This window comes from Bos javanicus, chromosome 7 (assembly GCF_032452875.1).
Source record: "Bos javanicus breed banteng chromosome 7, ARS-OSU_banteng_1.0, whole genome shotgun sequence".
Classification (NCBI taxonomy): Eukaryota; Metazoa; Chordata; class Mammalia; order Artiodactyla; family Bovidae; genus Bos; species Bos javanicus.
Window position 1 is genome coordinate 5511499 of NC_083874.1, and position 22768 is coordinate 5534266.

At 51.4% G+C, this 22768-nt stretch overlaps 1 protein-coding gene across 5 annotated transcripts in view; it reads left to right on the top strand.

Annotated features, from left to right (window-relative positions):
- The window catches only part of UNC13A (unc-13 homolog A), a 69508-nt gene that overhangs the window by 40840 nt on the left and 5900 nt on the right, over nt 1-22768 (top strand). For 2 of the 5 annotated variants that reach the window (XM_061421624.1, XM_061421626.1), the window contains 20 exons: nt 176-326; nt 636-704; nt 1018-1107; nt 1337-1471; nt 3371-3504; nt 4660-4745; nt 4941-5067; nt 5840-5936; nt 6311-6454; nt 7283-7366; nt 7939-8016; nt 8244-8332; nt 8998-9150; nt 10311-10434; nt 15534-15590; nt 15947-16027; nt 17148-17295; nt 18474-18530; nt 20837-20929; nt 21609-21768. In XM_061421624.1, the coding sequence (XP_061277608.1) occupies nt 176-326; nt 636-704; nt 1018-1107; nt 1337-1471; nt 3371-3504; nt 4660-4745; nt 4941-5067; nt 5840-5936; nt 6311-6454; nt 7283-7366; nt 7939-8016; nt 8244-8332; nt 8998-9150; nt 10311-10434; nt 15534-15590; nt 15947-16027; nt 17148-17295; nt 18474-18530; nt 20837-20929; nt 21609-21768 (2157 nt within the window). Of the gene's footprint in view, nt 1-175; nt 327-635; nt 705-1017; nt 1108-1336; nt 1472-3370; nt 3505-4659; nt 4746-4940; nt 5068-5839; nt 5937-6310; nt 6455-7282; nt 7367-7938; nt 8017-8243; nt 8333-8997; nt 9151-10310; nt 10435-11360; nt 11367-12916; nt 12956-14082; nt 14113-15533; nt 15591-15946; nt 16028-17147; nt 17296-18473; nt 18531-20836; nt 20930-21608; nt 21769-22768 lie in introns of all 5 variants that reach the window. The other 3 variants (XM_061421628.1, XM_061421625.1, XM_061421627.1) reach the window with 3 other exon arrangements.

Consider the following 22768-nt stretch of genomic DNA (forward strand, 5'->3'; position numbering starts at 1 on the left):
TGACAAGGATGAGAGCTGGAGATGGAGGCAGAGATAGGGCAGTTCAGAGAAGAGACAGAAACTCAGGGCAGAATCAAGCAGAGGGTAAGGGGATGGTCTGCGAGGTTGGGGGCTGTCTTGGAGGCATTCTGGGGTCTGGACACCAGGCCCAGTGCTTCCCATTCCCTCCTACCAGCCACTTTGCCTGCCTCTCGTCCAAGTATATGTGTCCTGGGGTGCCTGCCGTCATGAGCACCCTGCTTGCCAACATCAACGCCTATTATGCTCACACCACCGCCTCCACCAACGTGTCTGCCTCTGACCGCTTCGCCGCCTCCAACTTTGGGGTCAGTTCCAGGAGCCTAGAGATAAGGGAGAGCTTGACCCTGTGCTGGTCAGACCTCATGTGACTCCCAGATCCCCAGTCTGGACCTCACTTGCTGTGTGACTTTGCACCATTCAGTTCCCCTCTCTGAGCCTAAATTTGCCCCTGTGTTGAATGGAAATGGATGTTATGAGGGGTCAGTTCAACAGTGGATGGGGTGTTTGAGTATATAGCAACCTCTTAGCCAATATGTCAGCCAACTTTGGCTGGTGCGCTTGATCCCCAAGTCCCTGCTTTCGCCCAACCTCCTCCTCCACCTCTGCCTCCTCAGAAAGAGCGCTTTGTGAAGCTCCTGGACCAGCTGCATAACTCCCTGCGGATAGACCTCTCCATGTATCGGGTGAGAAGTGCACGTATGACGATTCACTCAGCATATGCATGTGTGTGCCTGGAGGAGACTGCTGCCAGCAAGCATGCATATCGGAGGGCCCATCTTAACATGTGGAATGTGTTCCTCCAACACATGTGCACATTTGTGGGCAGCACCTGCTCAGCACATTTAGTACATCCAAGAAGATACCCCCAGATACTTCAAGATGTTCTCAATTGCCCCTAACACACCTCTTGAAACTTGGAGGCTCTTGTGTCTCCCCTAAAACATGATCTCCCATCAACCCCTAGCCTTCTTCCATAACCCCACCTCCCTTCCATAGAATAACTTCCCAGCCAGCAGCCCAGAGAGACTCCAGGACCTCAAATCCACTGTGGACCTTCTCACCAGCATCACCTTCTTTCGGATGAAGGTAGGTAAGGGGACCTAGTTCCATTAGCTCTCCGAGAAGGATACTCCAGGACTGTTAGGTCCTAAACAAGTAACATTTCATCTGGAAAGCAGGGCCCTTTCTCAGTGACCCTGTGCTTCCATATTGCTACATCATTTCCTTAAACACAGATCCACCTGTAGCCACTTTCTAGGTACCTCCTGTCCCAATTTTGCACAACCATACCCTTCTCCCTTCCTCCTCCCTCCAGGTACAAGAACTCCAGAGCCCACCCCGAGCCAGCCAGGTGGTGAAGGACTGTGTGAAAGCCTGCCTCAACTCTACTTATGAGTACATCTTCAACAATTGTCATGAACTCTATAGTCGAGAGTACCAGACTGACCCGGTGAGAACCCCAGATGAGGCAGAGGGGACCAGGGGGCTCCAACTAGACCCTGGTCTGAGTCTCACTTCCCAAGTGATTTAACTCTTCTCAACCTCCGTATCTTCCCCTGTAAAATGGAGTCATAAACCCACACCTCAGGACTGAGGAGGAAATTCAATGAGATGCAATCTTTAGATAAAGTATAGTTAAGTACTTAGCATCTGGTACACAGTAGGAGCTCAATCAGTTTGGTTTTAGGGGCTTCCCAGGTAGCTCAGTGGTAAAGAATCTGCCTACCAATTCAGGAGCCGCAGGAGTCAAAAGTTCAAACCCTGGGTTGGGAAGATCCCCTGGAGGAGGAAATGGCAAACCACTCCAGTATTCTTACCTGGGAAATCCCATGGACAGAGGAGCCTGGCAGGCTACAGTCTGTGGGATCACAAAGAACCAGATATGACTGAAGTGTCTGAGCACAAACTTAGTTGAGTCTGGCATAGTACAATGTGCCTGCAGTAGAGTACCTGTTCAATAAATGTTGAGTTGAATTGAATTTCTTCAGTTCAGTCTTGAACTCAATTTATTTGAGTATTTATTTATCTATTTGAGATCTTTCAACACACTGTTTACACATATAATATCCCAGGATTGTCAATGAGGTTTCAAGGAGTTTATAGTCTCTTGGGGGGAAAGTGTATAAATTGGAAATTTACAACCGGAGTTATTAGCATTGGGATGGAGAAATCACAAGAGGCTGTGGGAGCTGAGCCCTTCCATCAGCTTGGGCTTCTGATACGAGATACAGATGCTGAATTCCGCTCAATTTTCTTTTATTCCATTCATTTACATTCAGATGACTTGAGTTGAAATCAAGTAGCTCTTAACTGGGTTGGGATGAAGTAGATTAAACTGGATTTGGTTTAGTTCAATTATTAATATAATAATCAGTTTAGGTCTGTTTATTTCTATTCACTTGACTTAAGTTAAAATTGCTCTAGGCTAATCAGGTGAGCATCACCAAGTTGGACTGAGCTGAGTAAAAATTTATTCATTTCCAGTTAGTTTTATTTGAAATTGTTCTTGACTGGGTTGAATTGGCTTGAGTTAGGATGAGCTTGGCTGTTGGATTAGGTATAGTTGAGTTCAGTTGAGTCGGACTTATTTCAGTTGAGTTTATCTACCAATATTTTCTCGTTTCCATTGATTGACCAAAGTTGGATTGAGTTGGCCTGAGTATGTTAGGCTAAGCAGATGAAGTTGGATTGGGTTGACTTGGTTGAATTGAATTAGATTACTTTAGGTTGGATTGAGTTCAAGTTGGTATATTTCCATTATTTTGATTTAGATTGATGTTGATCTTGGGCACATTGGTTAGGTTCAATCCAATTGGATTCATCTGAGTTTAATTCAATCCTGTTAAGTTTAATTCTATTCATTCAGTGTAACTGGCCCTGTTCCACTGAATTAACTCTGAGAAGTGCCATCTGTTAACCTAAGCAGTCCTGATTTGCATTTATTTCGATTCTGTTTGGTTTAGTGGGCTTGAGTTTGTTCAACTAAATTCAGTTCCACTTATTCTTATGAGTCTAATTAAGCTTCGTGAGCTGTGTGGACATGAGCTCTCTTGAGGCCTGTTTTGTTGTTGCTGTTCAGTCGCTAAGTCGTGTTTGACTCTTTTTGACCCCATGGACTGCTGCATGCCAGGCTTCCCTGTCCTCCACTGTCTTCCAGAGTTTGCTCAAACTCATGTCCATTGAGGCCAGTTTACATGAGTTTAATTCCTTTTTCAAGAAGACCTCCCACCTGAATCATACACATGTTAGTTGGGCCCTTCCTCCCTAACCTCCTGCCCCTCAGTAATGAACTGTCTGAGCTCCCTACCCCTGAACCCTTTGTGACCAACATCCCCACTGTTCTTTCCAGGCCAAGAAGGGGGAAGTTCCCCCAGAGGAACAAGGCCCCAGCATCAAGAACCTCGACTTCTGGTCCAAGCTGATCACTCTCATAGTGTCCATCATTGAGGAAGACAAAAATTCGTACACTCCCTGCCTCAACCAGTGAGTTCTGTGTCTGTGTAATTAATTATCTGGAGGTCGTCATGAATGTGTGTCACAATTTTGTGTCTTGTGTGTAAAGGCAACCCTATCTAATTATATACGAAATGTGTATATGGGGGCAGCTGTGCACGTGGTTGTGCATGGATGAAATACAGCATAATTTGCAAACAGAATTGTGCGTGTATACACAACCACTGGTCTAGTCAGACATGTATTTTCTATGCGTTGATGTGTGTAACAGTGTGTACCTATATATGTATAATTTTATGTGTCTGTAGGTTCATAAATAACAATAGTGTTGCTCGAGTATTCCCTGTGTGTTAGATACTCTGCTAAATCTTTTGCATGTACATTGCATTATCTCTTACATGTGTGAATGTAATTTTCTGTATCATTGCGGTCTGTGGGTTTAATTGTTATTTGTGTACAGTTGTGTACTTTAATATGTGATGTGAATTGGGTAATTATGTATGAATGTGCGCACAGTTTTGGTTTGTGGCTTTACATGTCTGTAGAATTTTCATCTGTGTTAACTGAGTGAGCTATTGTGTTTTCTTGCTCCCTGAGGTGAATGCTAGAAGGGCTCCTGACTCTGGAGTGCCAGCATCTCTTGGTTACTTAAATATTAAGTTAAGATCAGGGATTTTGGATGAATGGACCAAAGGGTGGACAGATGAAGGGATATATGGACAGGTGAATGGAGATGGATAGATGAATAGATGGATATATACACAGGTGGATGAATGGATGGGTGAATGAATAGATGGATGGACAGACAGATGGCTGGATGGATAAACAGATGGATTAATAGGTGGATGGATGAATAGATTGGTGGACAGATGGTTGGGTGAGTAAAGGAATGGATGCAGGAATAGATGGGTGGTGAGATGGGAGGATGGGTGACTAGACAGATGGGTGTGTGAATGGATGGGTAGACAGATGGATGAGTAGGGTAACGAATGAATGGAGGGATGGGTAGGTGGAGGCTCAGAGAGAAGCAGACCTCAGTGCAGAGTCACTTAGCAAGTCAGTGGCTATGAATGAACTTGAATCCAGACCCCTTGCCTGTCCCACACTACCCTCTAGGACTGGGAAGGCCAAAGCAGCCGATCTGCTTCTGTCCGCCAAGGTTTCATACTTTATGACCTTCACTAGGTTTCCCCAGGAGTTGAACGTGGGTAAAATCAGCGCTGAAGTGATGTGGAATCTGTTTGCCCAGGATATGAAGTATGCAATGGAGGGTGAGTGACCCCAACCCCTACATCTCCCAGCCTGGAAACAGCGGTTAGCTTTGCCTCAGTGTCCCTACTAAGGTTGTGAGTTCCCCTGGTCCCTCATATTGGAGGTCAGACCTCAGTGATGGCCAGAGTGGGCACTGCCAAAGCAGAGAGAGGTAGACACCTCCGGCTAAGTTGCCCCCTTGCTTTCCCCACCAGAGCATGATAAGCATCGCCTGTGCAAGAGTGCCGACTACATGAACCTCCACTTCAAGGTCAAATGGCTCTACAATGAGTATGTGGCTGAGCTGCCTGCCTTTAAGGACCGAGTGCCTGAGTATCCTGCGTAAGTCCCCTGTCCTGAGCCCAAGCCAGAACTGTAGTGCTGACAGCTAGACTGAAGTCCCATATGGGAGAGTTGACGTCCTCAGAGTTCCCTGGGCGTCAGACAGCTAGACTGAGGTCCTGGGCGGGAGAGTTGACGTCCTCAGAGTTCCCTGGGCGTCAGACAGCTAGACTGAGGTCCCGGGCAGGAAAGTTGACCTCCTCAGAGCTTCCTGGGCATCAGGGGGGCACAAGTGAGGTACAATCCCAGTGTTCTCCATTCTCAGCTTTTGAACTATGGACTTCTCTAGCCAGATAGTTAATGATCAGAAGATCCAGGAACCATGCTGAGCAGTCCCACTTGTTCTTTCTCCTTTAATCCTTTTGCCAATTCTATGAGATAGGAGTATTGTCATTTCTACTTTGTGGATTGAAAAATAGAGGATAAAATACTGAAGGATTTGCCCAAGATGATGTCCAATTAGTGACAGAGCCAGGATTTGAACTTGGGACGTCTGACTCTTGGGCTCTGTTGGAGAGTGGGATGGTCACCATTTACCAGGACCTACTGTGTGCTATATCAGGATCTCAGAGAATAAACCCACTTGCCCAAAGGCAGTTTATCCACCAGGATCCCACATGTCTGGGCCTTGCTCCGACAATGGTCATTCAGTCCATTTCAAGGGTGAGGTAGGAGGGGAGCTGGGGAGTGGCCACCCAGGCCATAGGTGAGTCTGAGCAGAGGATTAGGGAGACAAGAGATGGTAGGGCCCCATCTTGGCTGTCCATTCCAGGTGGTTTGAGCCCTTTGTCATCCAGTGGCTGGACGAGAATGAGGAAGTGTCCCGAGATTTCTTGCATGGAGCCCTGGAGAGAGACAAGAAGGATGGGGTAAGAAAACTGATCCACCACCAAGCTTCCAGTCTGCCCGCAGTGGCCTCACTACTTCTGGGGTCCATTGAGATCCAATCTGGGGGCAAAACTGCCCTTGGGATGAGACCAGTCTCTGGAAAACATGTCCATCTTTGTCTTGTTCACAGTGTTGATGGGTCTTTTGTTCCTCTATCAAATGAATGAGAGTTTATCAAGCCTGACCCATCCCCCTGCATCCACCTCTGAGGCTTGGCTCTGAGTTCACCTTGCCCACTATCCATCTCACTGTCATCCCAGGGCATTCTGGTTCTCCCTGTAAAGCAGGAGGGTTGGACTGTGGGGACTATCTGGCTCTGACCTCTCTCCTCTCTCCATCCTCCATTCCAATGCAGTTCCAGCAGACTTCAGAGCATGCCCTGTTCTCCTGCTCTGTGGTGGATGTCTTCTCCCAGCTCAATCAGAGCTTTGAGATCATCAAGAAACTCGAGTGTCCTGACCCCCAGATTGTGGGGCACTACATGAGGCGCTTTGCCAAGGTTTGGGGGTGTGGATGGGGTCCAGGTGGGGGATGGAATAGGGTCAAAGTCGGGGTTGGTGTTGAGGTGGGATTGAGGTCAAGGTTGGGGTTGTTGATATCACTGGTGTTAAGGTAGGGGTTGATGCCAGTGTTGGGATTGGTCATGCCATAGACATTGGAGTCATGGTTGGAGTTTGGGATTGGGATTCGAGGTTGGAGGTTGGGTTGAGGTTAGGGTTGAGGTCATTGAGATTGGAGTTGAAGTTGGGATCAGGGTTTGGGTTGAGAGTTTGAGGTTGGGGTTAAGGTCAGGGTCATAGTTAAAGTTGGAGTTGAATTTGGACCTGGGGTCAGGGTTAGGGGTGAGATTGAGATTTGGGTTACTTTTTGGATTAATATTAGGACTGGGACTCAATCAGACATTGAGTTTGGAGTGAGTATTGGGATTTATATAGAATGTGAGCAGGTACTGAGGTGAGTTTGAAGGTTGGGGCCATTGACCTGGGGTTGAAGTTCAGCTGGATTGACTTTAACCTGGGGTAAAGTTGAGGATTGTAGATAGGAATTGGGATTCAATTTGGGACTGAGTTATGCTTATGCTTGGGGTTGGGTTAATATGACTGCTGGGTTGCTCTGAAGAGGAGCTATGTCTGTGTGAAACAATCATCTTCATTGGTGGTGTCTCCCCTTCGTCATGATAGACATTCTGGGTGGAGAACTTGCCCAGCCCGGTGGTCCATCTTAGGTGCTGGTAGGGGTTCAGGTTCATCCCTGATCTCACTAACGGTTCTTGCTGGGCCCACCAAGCCCAGCCCCTTGTCTCACCCACCCTCTGTGTCCCCTCCAGACCATCAGTAATGTGCTCCTCCAGTATGCAGACATCATCTCCAAGGACTTCGCTTCCTACTGCTCCAAGGAGAAGGAGAAAGTGGTGACCTGCGGGGGTCCCTGTCCTCTTTCCCCAAGCCCATTTTGTACCCCCAGAGCATCCTTCCCTGGGCTCTGATACCTGTGTCTGCATGTATGTCCAACTGTGTGTGCGTGTCTCTGTGTCTGGCTGCATGAGTCCAGGGGGATCTACAGGTGAGGGGACATGTCTTCAATGTGTCATCGTCTGGTTGTTGTGAATGAAGTCCTCAGGGAGTATGTATGTGAGCTTACAAAGTTTTGAGCCCATGTAGAAGAATACTGGTGTGTGACAGAAATGCCCCTTTCTGCTACTCCCAGAGGTCCAGCCCTTCTGGACTCACCAGGTCCAGCCTACCCAGAGGGGAAGTTCTCCTTCCCCCTCTTGATCTCTAGAGATCTCCCCAGGACTCCCAGGGACCTGATCCCAAATGCTGTCTTCCATGCTCAGATGACCTTATGGGACCCCAGCTTCCTCCAGACACAGACCCTGTGACCATCTGAGGTCCCTGGCCGTGGGAGGGTCAGGGAGGCCCTGGGGGGAGGCCCTGGGGAGAGGTCCTAAGCCCTGACTCCCTCCTCTTTTCCCATCTGCAGCCCTGCATCCTCATGAACAACACTCAGCAGCTGAGAGTTCAGCTGGAGAAGATGTTCGAAGCCATGGGAGGGAAGGAGGTGAGCCAGGGTCTGGGCAGGGTCACTATCATCCCCATGTCCCCACAGGCCCCAGAACTCGTACCTGATGAATTCCAGCTCAGCGACTTCATCAGACCCAAGCAAGCAGCTTAACTGTCTGAGCCTCAGTTTCCTCTCCAGCTCCTTTCCCCTGAATTGGATGGGAAAATGCCCCATCCATGCGGATGCCCTATGAGCCTGACCTGATGTTCCTTCTCGCTCCTCAGCTGGATGCCGAGGCTAGTGACATCTTGAAGGAGCTACAGGTGAAACTCAACAACGTCTTGGATGAGCTCAGCCGGGTGTTTGCTACCAGGTGGGGGCATCTCCAGAGCTGGGAGCAGAAGGGAGGGGACAGCCCCCAGCCTGGGGCATCTGGAGACTCAGCAGATGTAGTGGCGAAGACCTCAGGCCCTTAGGAGCTATACAAAGCTGAGTTCAAGCCTAGATTCCCTGCTTACTACTGTGTGGCCTTGGGTGAGTTGTTTAACTTCTCTGAATGTTAGTTTAACCATCTATAAAGTGGGGATGATGATAACAATGTGAAAGTGTTGATCACTCAGTCGTGTTCGACTCTTTGTGACCCCATGGACTGTAGCCCACCAGGCTCCTCTGTCCACGGAATTCTCCAGGCAGGAATACTGGAGTGGGTTGCCATTCCCTTCGCTAGGGGCTCTTCCTCACCAAGGGATTGAACTCAGGTCTCCTGAGTTGCGAGCAGATTCTTTACTGTCTGAGCCACCAGGGAAGCTCAGATGGTAAAGATGATTAACAGTAGTACCTGAGTAGGACCATGTGATGAAATAGACAACCCAAGTAAATATCTTAGCCTGATGCCCAATTCTGCTATTAAACCCCACTCCTGTTATATGCCATGGCTCTCTGATGCTGGTGATAAAAGGTCCACAGATCAGCCTCATCCTGCCCTTCTTCCAGAGGCCAGGAAAGTCTAATCTGAGGTCCTCCTCTCTGTGTCCCCAGCTTCCAGCCACACATTGAAGACTGTGTCAAGCAGATGGGTGACATCCTCAGCCAGGTGAAAGGCACAGGCAATGTGCCAGCCAGTGCCTGCAGCAGCGTGGCCCAGGACGCTGACAATGTGCTACAACCCATCATGGACCTGCTGGATAGCAAGTGAGCCAGGCTGGGTGGCCAGGGTCCACAAGGGAGGGCTCCTTGGGTGGGGCCTCAGTAACCTTGGGGCTGGCCTGGAGAGGATAGTCAGGGTATGCTTTCTGGGTGGTGGTTGAATGGTTTGGATGGGCGGGTGAGCAGAGGCATGAAGAGATGGAAAGATGGGTGGGGTAATGATTGGAAGGATCAGTGGGTCAATATTTGTATGAATGAATGGATGGTGAAAGCCATGAGGGATGGATGGGTGGATGGATGAGTGGATTAAAAGAAAAATGCTTAGAAAGCTATATGGAGAGTATATGGATAAAAGGATGGATGGACAGATGGATAAATGGATGGAGAGTTGGGTAAATATTTGGATGGATGAATAACTGTTTGGAGGATAGGTATATGGATGTATGGGTGGGAGGATGGAAGAAAGGAAAGAAGGGAGGTAGGGAAAAGTGATGGTTGCTGTTGTTCAGTCACTAAGTCATGTCCAACTCTTCTCGACGTCATGGACTGCAGCATGCCAGGCCTCCCTGTCCTTTACCATCTCCCAGAGTTTGCACAAATTCACGTCTATTGAGTCAGTTCACTTTCACTTCATTTTTTTCAAAAAATGATAGAGGAAGCATTAGGGTTGGGGGAAGGATGATTTGGTGGAGGGTGGCTAAGTTGTTGGAAGGATCATGACAGATTACCCTCTGTCAACCCCATATAGCCAGTCATGAACTCTGTCGTTTTCCCTCTCAAGGTTGTCCCCTTCCCTAGCATTCCCTTCTTCTCCTGAGCATGGCCCCAGCCCCCGCATAGCCCGTCTCCAACCTTCCTATTCTAGTTCATCCCCGACTCTATTCGTTCAAATAGAAAAATCTGGCTCTCTCTCTTGAACACTCCACAGCTCCCCCATTGCCCTCATGCTAAGGCCCAGGCCTTCCTCCTAGATTTTGAGGCTCCTTCCCAGTCCTGCTCCTGCTGATCTCTCCAGCTGCCGTTCACTCTTCCCGCTGTGCGTCACACACTGTAGCCCCATCAGACCACCTGGGGTCTGTGTACAGGCTCTGGACCCTCTTGCATGTCCATGGCATGCCTTCCCACCTTGCCCATGTAGTGAGGGGAAGGGGTTCCTCAGGTTGGGACCATCTGGGCCCTTTCTCAGACCTATCCCTTGCCCCCAGCCTGACTCTCTTTGCCAAAATCTGTGAGAAGACGGTGCTGAAGCGGGTGCTGAAGGAGTTATGGAAGCTGGTCATGAACACCATGGAGAAGACCATCGTCCTGCCACCCCTCACTGACCAGACGGTGAGGCCTGCAGGGGCCCAGAGGGGACACCTGGGCCACTCCTCTGTGAGAGCCCAGAGAGCTTGATGTCAAAGGCACTGGGGCTTAGAAGTCATCCAGGCACAAGGGCCATTTGAGAGGTCACACATGGGTGAAAAGTCATAAAAGGGTCAAAAGGTCACTCGGGTCAGTTATTTAAGGGTCAAAGAGGTAAAGTAAAGAGACATCTAGGGGATATAGGGGTCATAGGAGGAACAAGTGATTGTTTAAAGGTCAGAGATTACCCAGAAAATAGATCAGCTTGGGCATCAAGGCCATCCATGGGTCACAGAGGTTATAGAGGTCAGTGGGTTCATCAGGGGGCTGTGGAGGTCAATCAAGAGGCAAGTAAAGGACATACCCAGGTTTCAAAGCTCAGAGGCCAATAAAACAGAGTTCCAGGAGGTCAACCAGAGGTTATAGAGAGCTCGGAAGTTAACAGATGTCAAGCAGAAGTCCGTGGTCATCTGGAGACCAGGACCGTGCCCCTGGGACTCTTCTGGTCACAGCCCAGGGATAGTGATCTGCAGAGTCAGGCTGCTGGGTAGGGGTGAGGGATTGTGTCACCTTCAGAGGGGTGTGGCTGGATGTGGCTTCCCCTGGGGAGGTGTCGGGGCCTAAGGACAGTGAGGGCATGTAGTTAAAGGCACAGCATAGAGTGGGAGGAAGTTTCTGGGTGGATGAGGGAGGCGTGGGAGGGGCGGCGGGGGCAACCGAGAGGCAGGGATGGTGGGGGATGCTGGAGACCTCCAGCTGTCCGCCGGCCCGCTCCTCCCCTGGACTGGGCTGGGCTGGGACACGGGGTCCGCCCTTTGGTGCCGTCTCCGCCCCCTCCCTGGCTTTTCCGGGAGACTCATGGTGACTTATTCCCCCCTCCCCCACCGCCCCGCCCCCATCACGGCTGACAGATGATCGTAAGTAGAGGCCCCTCTGTCCGTCTGTCTGTCCGTCCGCTCTGTGTCTGGACTCGGCCCACCGCGTGGCTGCACCCTCCCCCCCGCCCCCGCCCAGCGCCCCCTCCTCACCTACTGGCCCCCCACCCACTGTCCCACCTTCCGCCTAGATGTGCCTGTGTCTGTCTGGGGCGGGGCATGGGGAGGGGCAGGGCCGGGAGGGAGGGAGGCCACGCCCCACCCCGCCCAATTAGAAGTACGGAGGAGGGGCCTTCCGCCTTCCGAAACCGGGTCCACCACCTTCACTCTGCTGACATGATTTAGTTAGAATTCACCCTTACTGCCATGCTGAGACGCCACCAGGATATCTGGGTCTCTCCCTGAAGCTTAAAGGATGTTCAAAGTCAATGGAACTTCTCTGACCTCCCTTTTCCACTCTGAACTGTTAGTAACCATAGGAACTACACCCTCACCACCCCGGTTCCCAAAGCTATCGGATCAGGCAGACCGCCCATCACCCCTGCCCACCCGACTCCCACCACACATGCTAACACACAGGAATCCCAGACAGGCACCCAGGTGGGGACAATGTTGTGACTCCTTGGTGTCAGGCAGACTTGGCATCAAATCTCAGCCCAGCCGTTTTCTCTGTGACCTTGGGAAGTCATTTCACCTCCCAAACTCCATTTCCTTGTCTGGGGGGAAAAAAAAGAGGTTAATTGTAGCAGCTCTCTGAGTGTTGTTTTCAGAACCAAGTAGGATGATGTGTTCAAGTGCTCAGTGACTGACTAAGGCAGTGCTCGCTAAGTTAGAGCTAATATTATTGGTGGTGGTGGTTGGGTGTAGACACACGGAAGGGCAGAGATCAGTTAGAACCACTCTAGAGTCCTCTTTTTGGGCAAGACAAGGCTGTTATAAAATTCAAGTTTTGTCAAAAACTTGCTCGGGCTCATCTCACTTCTTGTGGCTGCAGTCTGACTGTAACCACGCGGTGGCAACCTATTCAGCTAGACAGTGCGTCTGTGGGTAGAGAGCTAAGGGAATATACATTTGCTGAGGATTTCCTGTATTCCAGACCTCACGGCTATTGTTTCAGCTCGCCTTCATGACACACGTTTGAGTGAGATAGATATTATTATTTCCATTTTACAGATGAGGAAAGTTGAGGCTCAGAGAGGAAGAGTCATCTGGTCAAAACCACATAGTAAATATATGCCAGGATTCAAATTCAGGTCTGTCTGAACACGGAGCCCATTTACTTTCCTGTTGACTCAAAAACCAACAGCCTCATATATACAGTAAATGGATTATATTTTGGCAGTGACTTCTCTCTTTCTCTCTGGCTCTGTATTTCTATTTCTCCTTCTCTCTCTCTTTCCTGCCTCTCTGGCTCTCACACCTTTTAAGTCAGTCATTAAGGCACACACATTATTCCCCCCAGCAACTGTCTCCAGCCCACTGTGCAGTGAAGATGCCCTTTACTTCCTATCCCCATGAGTGTGTTTTCTCGCCCTGGGTTCCCACCCCACACAGCTTGCTAGGTTGATCACCCTGTGACATTGTCTCTGCAGGGCACCCTCTTGAGAAAACATGGCAAGGGATTAGAAAAGGTAATGAGGGCCTCGCCTGTGCTGAGGCCCCAAACTCTGCTGTGTGGGTGTGTGTGTATGTGTGTGTGTCCATTTGCATGGGCAGGGAGGTCAGCTGGGGGTTTCATGGGTAGGAGGTGGGTGCCCTAACCGAGTCCCACAAAACCAGGAATCAGAAACAAAGTGGATCCCCAGGGACATAGCTTGGAGCATGTGTGTTTGTGCACACACAGCCCCTGTCCTCTCACAACAGTGCCCAAAGGGCTAATCCCAGTCCTGGGCTCAGCTGAAATTCTTTGGCCTCTAGAAGGGCCCAGACACTGGACTGCCCTGAACTGAGACATGTTTTGTTCATTCTAATGGGTGTTTGTTGTAAGGAGATGGGAGCTGTGGTAATACATGAACGGTTACCCTTGCTGTGCGCTCATGCAGGAGCTATCGTGCCTCTGTGCACACAAGGTGTGTCTCCACTTCATGAACAGAGGTTGTAGGGCTTCCAACTCACCCATCCAGCCCTTTGGAGGGCATATGTGTTCAGTATGTTCAGGCACTCTATGCATGTATGTGCATCCCTGTCAGGGTGGAGAGTGTGGGTTTATGTGTGTGATTGTGCACATGTGGGCAGGTGTTTAGTAGTACATGTGTGTATTTTAGCTCCTGAGTTCTTTTGCATGTGTGTGTGTCTTTGTATGTCGATCCAGGTGTGTGTGCGCGTCAACGTTCTGCATACCCGTGGATATGCCTGGGTGTGTGTCTGGGTATTGTGTGAACTTGTGATACTTGTGTTAGTATGTTTCTTTAGAGTCAGGCCTGCTGGGGTGAGGTCTTGGGAGTTGCGGAAGGAGAGACTGCAAGCTCTGTCTCTCTCTTCCCCACCTCCCCAAGGCACCCAGTCTTGGGGCAGGCTGACTGTGGGATTGGATACCTGTCCCAGGTGATGGGCTGACTCTAGTCTCCTGGCAGTTCAGAGTCTGACCCCGAATCCCCACCAGGGGAGGGGAGGTGCCTAGCTGGGGAGGGGGTCCAGCATTGGACCCAGAACCTGGGAGGGAGCTTGTGGGCTGTGTGTTGAGGGGGACAGGAAAGCCCCACTGAATATCTTCTCAGCAGCAACCCAAACTCTGACCCTCACCTGATTCTCTCCACAGGGCAGGGTGAAATTGCCAAGCCACTCAGATGTAAGACCGGCCTCTCACTGTCTGTCTGGCTCCCACCCTCACCCCTTCCCCCGCACCCCACCCACGCCTCTTTCCACTTCTGTGATCCGTGCCGTCTGGGGGTGTACTGTGACCCTGTCTGTCGGTCTCTTCTTCCTCTGTCTGTCTGGCTTGCTCGTGAGGGGTGGCAGGGGCGGGTGGCAAGTGGGGAGGAGGGTGTGGCAGGGGAAACCGAGGCCCAGGCTGGGCTCCGGAGTAACTGTGCCTTGTGACAGCCTCGGGGACCACAGACAAGGACTAAGAAGAGTAGCTACAGCCAGGATGATAATGCTAATACCACTAGTGGCAGGGTGGCCGGACCCCATTGGCCAGCTTGGAAAAGCATCAGTGTGATTCCAAATACTCCAGCTGAAAATGGCCTTTCTCCCTGCTTAGCCTTGCCCAGGTCTCCCAGGCCACCCCAGGGCCAGTAATTCAGGGCTCATAACCTCAATGGTACTCAGCCCCACCCCCCACCATCCCCTAAGCTAGTGTAGGTGCCCCTAGCGGCCAGGGGAGGAAACTGAGGCCCAGAGAGGGCTTGAGACATGTCTCAGTTCACTCAGCATCATGATGGGGGGTGAGGGGCAGGATATATAGCTTCCAGGCCAGGGCCCCATCTCCCCTAGCGCTGCCCATGACCTTGATACCGAGTAGTAATAACTGTGAACACTGAACAAAGACATGTTTAGTCCCAGCTAAGCCACAAATGGAATAGGATTTCCTCCATCGGAGATGGGAAAACTGAGGCTCAGAGAGGTTCAGTGACTTGCCCAGGACCACACAGCAGAGCTGGGATTTGAACCCAGGCCCACCTGGCCCATCGGAGCCATAACCAGGATGTCATCTTGCTGATGTCTGTTTTGGGGAGGAATGGGAGATGGGTCCAGAGGTGGGTGTTAAGGGGGAGGATTCTTTCTTTAAAAGTTCAGGTTAACAGTCCCCTACCCACCCCCTCAGATTACTGGGGAAGTTTTCCCACAGAGGGAGTTGGGCCCATGGTGGGTGGTAGGTTTCACCAGAGTCCATCCCGTGGTTTTTTCAAGGCTCCGTGGCCCGGGCCTGGCAAGTCCCACTCATACCCATAAACATCAAGTTGGGCTTCCCCCTCCCACTGCCCTGTTTTCTTCTCTGTGCCATAAACCTGGGGCCATGGTGGAGGTGGGAGGATGGGTAGTGCCCCTCACAGGACTGAGATTCCTGGGGACAAGGTCACCATCTCCTCCTCAGCACTTTCTGGGGGATCCAAACGTCTGTCTCCAGGGTGCAACCTGGGGACAAGGTTGTCCAGAGCCTTTGGACAAGAACCACGATGGCGTCCAGGGCTAGGGTGTCAATGGGGGCTTGGGCACTGGGCAGGAGGGCCCCACCCTCACCAGGGTTATGTCGGTTATTACCCACAGGGAACCCAGATGATCTTCAATGCAGCCAAGGAGCTCGGTCAGCTATCTAAACTCAAGGTGAGGCCAGGGGTGGGGGGCTTCCTGGGGAAGAGGTCTGAGAATAGTGGCGTGCTTTGCAGGCTCAAAGGACAGAAACCCTATTCAGACTGGCTTAAGCACAATTTATTTGCTCAGTGTATTGTAAGGTTCAGCTTCAGATACAGCTTGATCAAGAGGAAAAATAATTATTCAGCAAATGTTTATTGAGCACATGTCGAGTGTCAGCCACATGCTAGGCACTGAGAGCACAATGACGAAAAGAAAGACCCTCTTGTCCAACTCCTTGGAGTTTAGCGAAGATGAGACCCATAGATAGGCAGATCTCCAGGGAAGAGTTTGCACTGCCCACGTGGCCCCTCTCTCCATCCATCCAGGACCACATGGTACGAGAAGAAGCCAAGAGCTTGACCCCGAAGCAGTGTGCAGTTGTTGAGCTGGCCCTGGACACTATCAAGGTGAGAGGCCTCCCCTGCCCATCCCAGGGGGGGCAAGCAGAGGATGTGGCTAGTGTGGACATGAATCTAGGCTGCAACCCACCTTAATCCATTCCATTTATAAACACTCCCTGATCACCCTTCTTTGTCAGTTCAAGGCTGGCTGAGGGCAGACCCCTGTGGACATCCCCAGCTCTGTGGGGTCAGGACAGGGTACTGGAAAGGATGGGAGAGCCCAGGGAGGGCTTTCTGGAAGACAGCACATGGGAGGTGGAGTTTGAGGAATAGAAATTCACAAGGCAAAACAAATAGAGCATTCTTAGGCAGGGAACCAGCCCTTGCGATAACATGGAGCCGTGAAAGGGAGCTGTGGTTTCCATGAAATAAAAAGTGTGAAGACTACTCTTGTAGAAGGAAATGTTTTGTTGAAATGGAGAATTACAGCGAAATATGGTTGGCAACATATTAAGGAGGGGTGGTTAAGGAAAACCCTTTGAAAACTTAATCAAAGAAAGACAGGGAGCCAGCCATGGCAAAATGGAAAATTAGGGGTGGGGACTGGGAGGACCTTCTCACCAGCAAACATAGAAAGTGAAAAGGCCATGAGGCAAGGGAAGACTTTGGGAAAGGTTAGGAGATTGCAGGTTAGAGCTGCAAAGGGCCAGGGAGGGGGTGCAAGACATGGGTGTTATTCTGAGGGTGCTGGTAGCCCACCTCTGGGTTTGGGGCAGGGGTAAGGGTGGGAGTAGCAGGACCTGGGTTTTTTGTTTGCTTGTTTGAATATTTATTTTTATATATTTATTTATTTGGGTGTGTTGGGTCTTACTTGCAGCTCGCAGGGTCTTAGATCTTCAGGGCAGCATGTGGGATCTTTAGTTACAGCAGTGAACTCTTAGTTGCCCCACGTAGGATCTAGTTCCCTGACCAGGGATCAAAACCACACCCCTTGCACTGGGAGCACAAGGTCTTGGCCACTGGACCACCAGGCAAGTCCTGGGCCCTGGGTGTTATGAAGACCCGCCCTGTCACCCCACCCATCACAGTAGAGGGCAGCAGAGTGGGGGAGGGGCGTTGGGGCTGCCCAGCCAGAAGGGCAGGTCGAGGGTCCGAGCCTGACCTCTTTCTACCCTGCTCCCCACAGCAATACTTCCATGCAGGTGGCGTGGGCCTCAAGAAAACTTTCCTGGAGAAGAGCCCAGACCTGCAGTCCCTGCGCTATGCCCTGTCCCTCTACACGCAGGCCACCGACCTGCTCATCAAGACATTCGTGCAGACGCAGTCGGCCCAGGGTAAGGAGCCGCTGGTTAGCGCGAAGAAAATCCCACCTCCCGTAGGGGCAGCCCAGCCCCAAGCCCCGGCGAGGCGGTCGCCTTGGACTCACCTCTGTGACGTCACGAGTCCGGGAAGAATTGACAGCTCCGGGGCGCACGTGAGGTCCATGATGTCACCGGGCCAATGAATGATCTACACCTTGTACGAGCGGGACCTCTGACGTCAATGGGCCAGGAGGGAATACATCTCCTGGGAAAACCCATGACGTCAGGGGGTCAGGATGTAATTGAAATCTGTAGAGCGGGACCTCTGTCCGCAGGGACCAGGAGTGATTGACAGCTGTTGGGGGGGGGACCTCGACTCCTTGGTTCCAGAGAGTGGTTGATAGCTTTAGGGGAGGGACTTTGTGACAGCGGAGACAGTGATTGACATCCATGGCAGGGGCGGGATCTCTGACGTCACGAGACCAATGAATGATTGGCAGTTCCGGGGGAGGGACCTCTGGAAGAAAGGTTGAAAGTACCCTGGGAGGGACCTCTGTACTGTCGGGGGCTAAGGAGTGACAGCACCAGAGACGGGAGGGACGCCGACCTGGAGGGGGCGGACGGAGAGGGAGTTCTTATTTCTCAAATTCTCTCTTTCTCTTTCTTCTCTTGCCTCTGTCTCCTGTCCATCTCTAAGTTCGCACACAGCAGCTGGGGCTGGGGGGCAGGACTCTAGGGTCCTAGTTCCCCTCCCTGGGGACCCTCCTTTTCAAAATTGGCCCTAAGAGTGCAGACACGGGCGAGAAGGTTGGCCGCTAACCCAGGCTTAGTACCGGCAGTGGAAGAGGAGGCTGGGGTGAGGGGAGCTAAACCCTGCGGCCACCAGCTGCCCCCTTCCCCCCGAGTCAGCCCAGGGCTTAGGGCCCTCCCTGGGCGTCGGGCCTCTGCGCTCAGCTTCGTGCCCAGCCCACGCTGCTGCTTTTAGTGTTCCTGGTGTCCCCCCGGAGCGGGAGGCTGTCTGTCTGTCCGTCTGCAGCTGACGTTTCTCTCTCTCTTGTTTCTCCTCCCTCTCACTCGCCGCCCCCTCTCCGCGCCTACCCTGCTCCCCGCCACGCACACTCGCCCTCCATCCTCGCCTCTCTCTCGCTCGCTCGTCTTTCCCCTCCCTCCTCCCTCCCCTCCTTTCTCCACCTCCCCACTCCCGTGATTAGTCCATGGTGGAAAAGGGACTAGGTTTATCCTTAGTGAAGACATTTATCCTGAGAAGGGTACGTGCTTCCGCCGCCCGCCCGCCCGCGCCCGGTGCCCGGTGCCTGCACCCCTCCTGGCCCGGCTAGTAAAAGGCCCGTCCTTCCGCCTCCCAGGCCTGCGGGGCCCCTCCCAGGCCCGACTGGCTTCAGGGGTGCCTAGGCGGACCAGGGGGAAGGACGGCTTGCTGGTTCCACGTGGGGAAGGAGTAGCGATTCGAGTCGGAATCTGTTTCTCCCTAGGTGCTGCTCTTAACCCAGATCCCGGGTCCCCCAGACAGGCGCTTGCCCATCTCAGATTCCAGCTGTGCCACTCCGTGGGTGGGCGCCTCCCGCAACCGGCTGCCTCCTTGAGCCTCAGTTTTCTCATCTGTAAAATGAGAACAGTCAAGGACCCTAATTCATAAGATTATTTTTAGCACTAGATGAATTAAATTTAGAGCAGTTCTTGTTAATTGTATTATTATTTATTATTTTTATTGATGTCACTTTTATGAGCAAAGAAAACGAGCATTTTTCAGGCTCTAACTCTGAGCTAGCCTTTGTGCCAAGTATTTCTCGGTATTCTAGAAGACATTCCTTTAGGTTGCTCCTCAGGGTGATCCGTTATTCCATAGATGAGGAAGCTGCCTCAAAGGAGATTAAGCCCCTTGCCCAAGGAACCTTCCCCCTCAAGGGGGCCTGGGATTGGGGGAGTGGGGGTGGGGTTGGGACAAGCACAGAGAGGCCTGGGAAAGACACTTCCCCTTGGAGCCAGCAAACCATGGGATGGGGGCGCCCAGCACTGCCCCCCTCCCCCTTCTTACTAGCTTTGGCCGTGATCTGACCCCTCACCCCACCCACCACTGTCCGACTCCCCCCTGGCACCCCTCAGTCTGGCCCGGATTGAGCTTGCTATGAAGCATCAGCCTGGGGTGGAGGTTGGGGGGGTGAGGCTGAGCATGTGACTGGTTGGGGGAAGTGGGGTGGGAGCCTGAGATGACAAGGAAGGCAGCCTGGGGTGGGTGGCAAAGATGAGGGGGTGCATACTCCAATACTGGGGCAATGGGGGACTTCTGCCCCCTGAGCCTTGGTCACTAACCGCACAGAGCCAGGTAACCTGATCAACCTTGGACTGACCCATTCTCCTACCCCACCCCACCCCAACTTTCCCCCTGTTCCTCCCCCCATGCATGGGGTGCTCCAGGCGTGGTAAGCTTCCTGAGGGGCAGGGGAGGGGCCTGGTGGAGGTGCTGGCGGTCACAGGTCCCCAAGCCTCACAGGATGCCCTTCCCAAGAGTCACGGAAGGTTGGGGACAGAAGCTTCTAAACTGCTCCTTCAATGATCCCCATCAGAATCAATCAATGAGGATGCTTGTCGTGGCTGAAATTGAAAACTACCTTACCTTGATTCAGGCAGACTAGAGAATTTGTGAGCCTGTAACTGAAAGCCTATGGATTGATTTGCCATCAGTAATAGCTGGATGTAGAGTCTCCAACAATGCCATTGGTCATTGGTCTCTGTTGAGACCTCTGTGGGATGAGCTCTCCCCTCACTGGGCCTTGGAGCAGCTTAACCAGAGAGAGACTCTTTGCTAAGAGTTACAGCAAAAGTCCCGGGCCAGTTCCTATTGGCCCAGATTGGGTCACATGACCATCCCTGAGCCAATCACTGCAGCCATGGTTGGAGAATGCTCTGATTGGGCAGCTGTGGTTCATTTAGCCATACCAGAAGTATGAGAGGGAGCCACACGGTTGATGGGGACTGAACCAGGATGGAGGCTGTGGAGATGGGCCAGAGTCTGGATGTATTTTGAAGGCAGACCTGGCAGTATCTTCCACCATATCAGTACTTAGCAAGGAAGTGAAAACAAAAGAGGGGTTGAGGACTGAGGTACAGGGTGCCCCAACAGTTTGAAGATCAACAGAGGAGTAGGAAATGGAAAAAGAGGGTGAGAAGGAGAGACTAACTGTAAGATGAGAACTTGGAGAGTGTAGCCTTGTTGCAGCCAAGAGGAGAAACTGAGGCACAGAAAGCCAAAGTGTCAGATGCTACCAAGATGGTGTGAAAGATGAAGACTGAGTCTGATGACAGGGAATGAAGAAGAGGACATTAGGCTCAGAGAAGTTAAGAGATGTGCCTGAGATCACAAAACAAAGTAGTGAAAGGCTGAGGATTCCCGGCCTCCTTATGAGCACCCATCTTCCCAGCCTGTCTTCAGTGCCAACCTGTCATGGCTGATGACCTGATGCCGCCAGCATATGGTGGGTGGGAGGCGGTCCACGTCCTTTCTGGTGGGTGGGAAAGAATGAAGCTCATGCCAAGCATCCTCCCCTGCCCTGCCCAGGCTCGGGTGTGGAAGACCCTGTGGGTGAAGTCTCCGTCCACGTAGAGCTCTTCACTCATCCAGGAACTGGGGAACACAAGGTCACAGTGAAAGGTGAGTAGCCTGACTGAAACCAAACTCAAATAGGCTTAAGGAAGAAAAAAAAATTTTTTTTTCATTAAAAAAAAGTCTTCATAAAACTGAAATGTTCAGAAGTATCCACCTTCAGGCACAGCTGGATCAAGAGGTACAAAGAGTGTTACAGGACTCATTCCACTTTCTCTCCCAGCTCTGCTTTCCTCTTGTGGGCTTTAATTTTCTAGTTAGAACACAGATTGGTCTGTTTTATCCAAGACCTAAAATAACAATGGCTTAAACAAGATATTATTAGATGGAATGAATCTTCCTGTGGGGTAACTCCAAGAACAATCAACCCAGAACTCATGTGGGGGCTGTGTTGGGGATCCAGGCTCCAAACATCTTTTGCTGTATTTTTATCTCTAATGTGTTTTCTTCCTCTATAGGGTCCCAAAGAACTCAGCCCCCATCAGCTTCCCAGTCTGCAGCTAGGGGAAAGAGAAAATGTAGGGCATTCCCCCTGCCTTTGGGGCATTCCCCTGCTGAAAGTTGTTTGCGTCACTTCCTCTTACATCTCATTGGCTGGAAGTTAGTCACGTGGTCATATTTAGCTACAGAAGCATGCTGGGAAATGTAATCTTTCAGCCAGGTTTCAAAAACCACAGCTATGTAGTGGGGAACCCTAAGCAGTCTTACCTTTTAATTCTCCCAACAGTGGTGGCTGCCAATGATCTCAAGTGGCAGACTTCTGGCATTTTCCGGCCATTCATCGAGGTCAACATCATTGGGCCCCAGCTTAGTGACAAGAAACGCAAGTTTGCGACCAAATCCAAGAACAACAGCTGGGCCCCCAAGTACAATGAGAGCTTTCAGTTGTAAGTCTGGGATGCTTTGGGGAGCATGGCTAGGGGACATGATCCTATATGGACCTCAGGGCCCAGTAGGCGGGAGGGATGTCTGGTGGACCAGTGGTTTCTGGGGACAGGAACAGGAGGGATTACATCGTAAGTGGGGATGCTGGGAAGGGAGACACCTTAGTGCAGGAGTGATACCAGGATGGAGTTGACCACCTTGGGGGACACACAGGTCAGGGTCGGGGACAGTGAGTATGATATAATAGCATAATGAAGGCTCATGAAGGGGAGAAGATGTCTGGCCAGAAGGAACATGTTGACCTGGGGCATTTTGGGGCTAAAAATTCTGGTCTGAGAGGTGTGGGTGGTCATGATGAGGCAAGAAACTTGGGGCTGAGGGGCATAGGGGTGGACCTCCTGGAGTCAGCAATGAGCTTTGTTGGTGCTATTGGGATAGGTCATCTGGAGAAGTCTGCTCTGGGGAACAAGATTGGAATGTGTCTTGGTCCAGGGCATGGGGATATGTATCATGTGGGTAGGGCTGAGATCACATCTAGATGGGGCTTCGCAACAAGCAAGAGTAATCTTGGTCAGAGGCGTCAGGGACCTAGAGGAGTGGATGATTTATAAGGAACATAAATAAGTCTGATCAAGGTATACCTGGGGTGAGGGTGAGGGTTGGCGGATCTTTGGATCATGTGTGAGCCCCACTGGGGCAGGGTAGCATTGGGGAGGTGTTCTTGGGGGACAGAGTGCAGCAGGGGAAGAGGGAATCAGAGTTGAAGGGAGGGGGCCCCGGAGCCTGGCCAATCCTATCAGAGAAGAGCTCCTGGTCAGAGGACTTTGGAGAGGTAGGTCACCTAAAGCAATACCTGGGAACAAGAGCACCGCCTAGTAGGGGCAGATACCTCCTGCGGGTGGGCCCAAGTAGTCGAGGGCTAGGAATGCAGCCTGGGAAGGAGATGCAAGAGATCAGTGCGGGTGTAGCCGGAGAGAAGAGAGTTCTTGACTAGCCAGCATC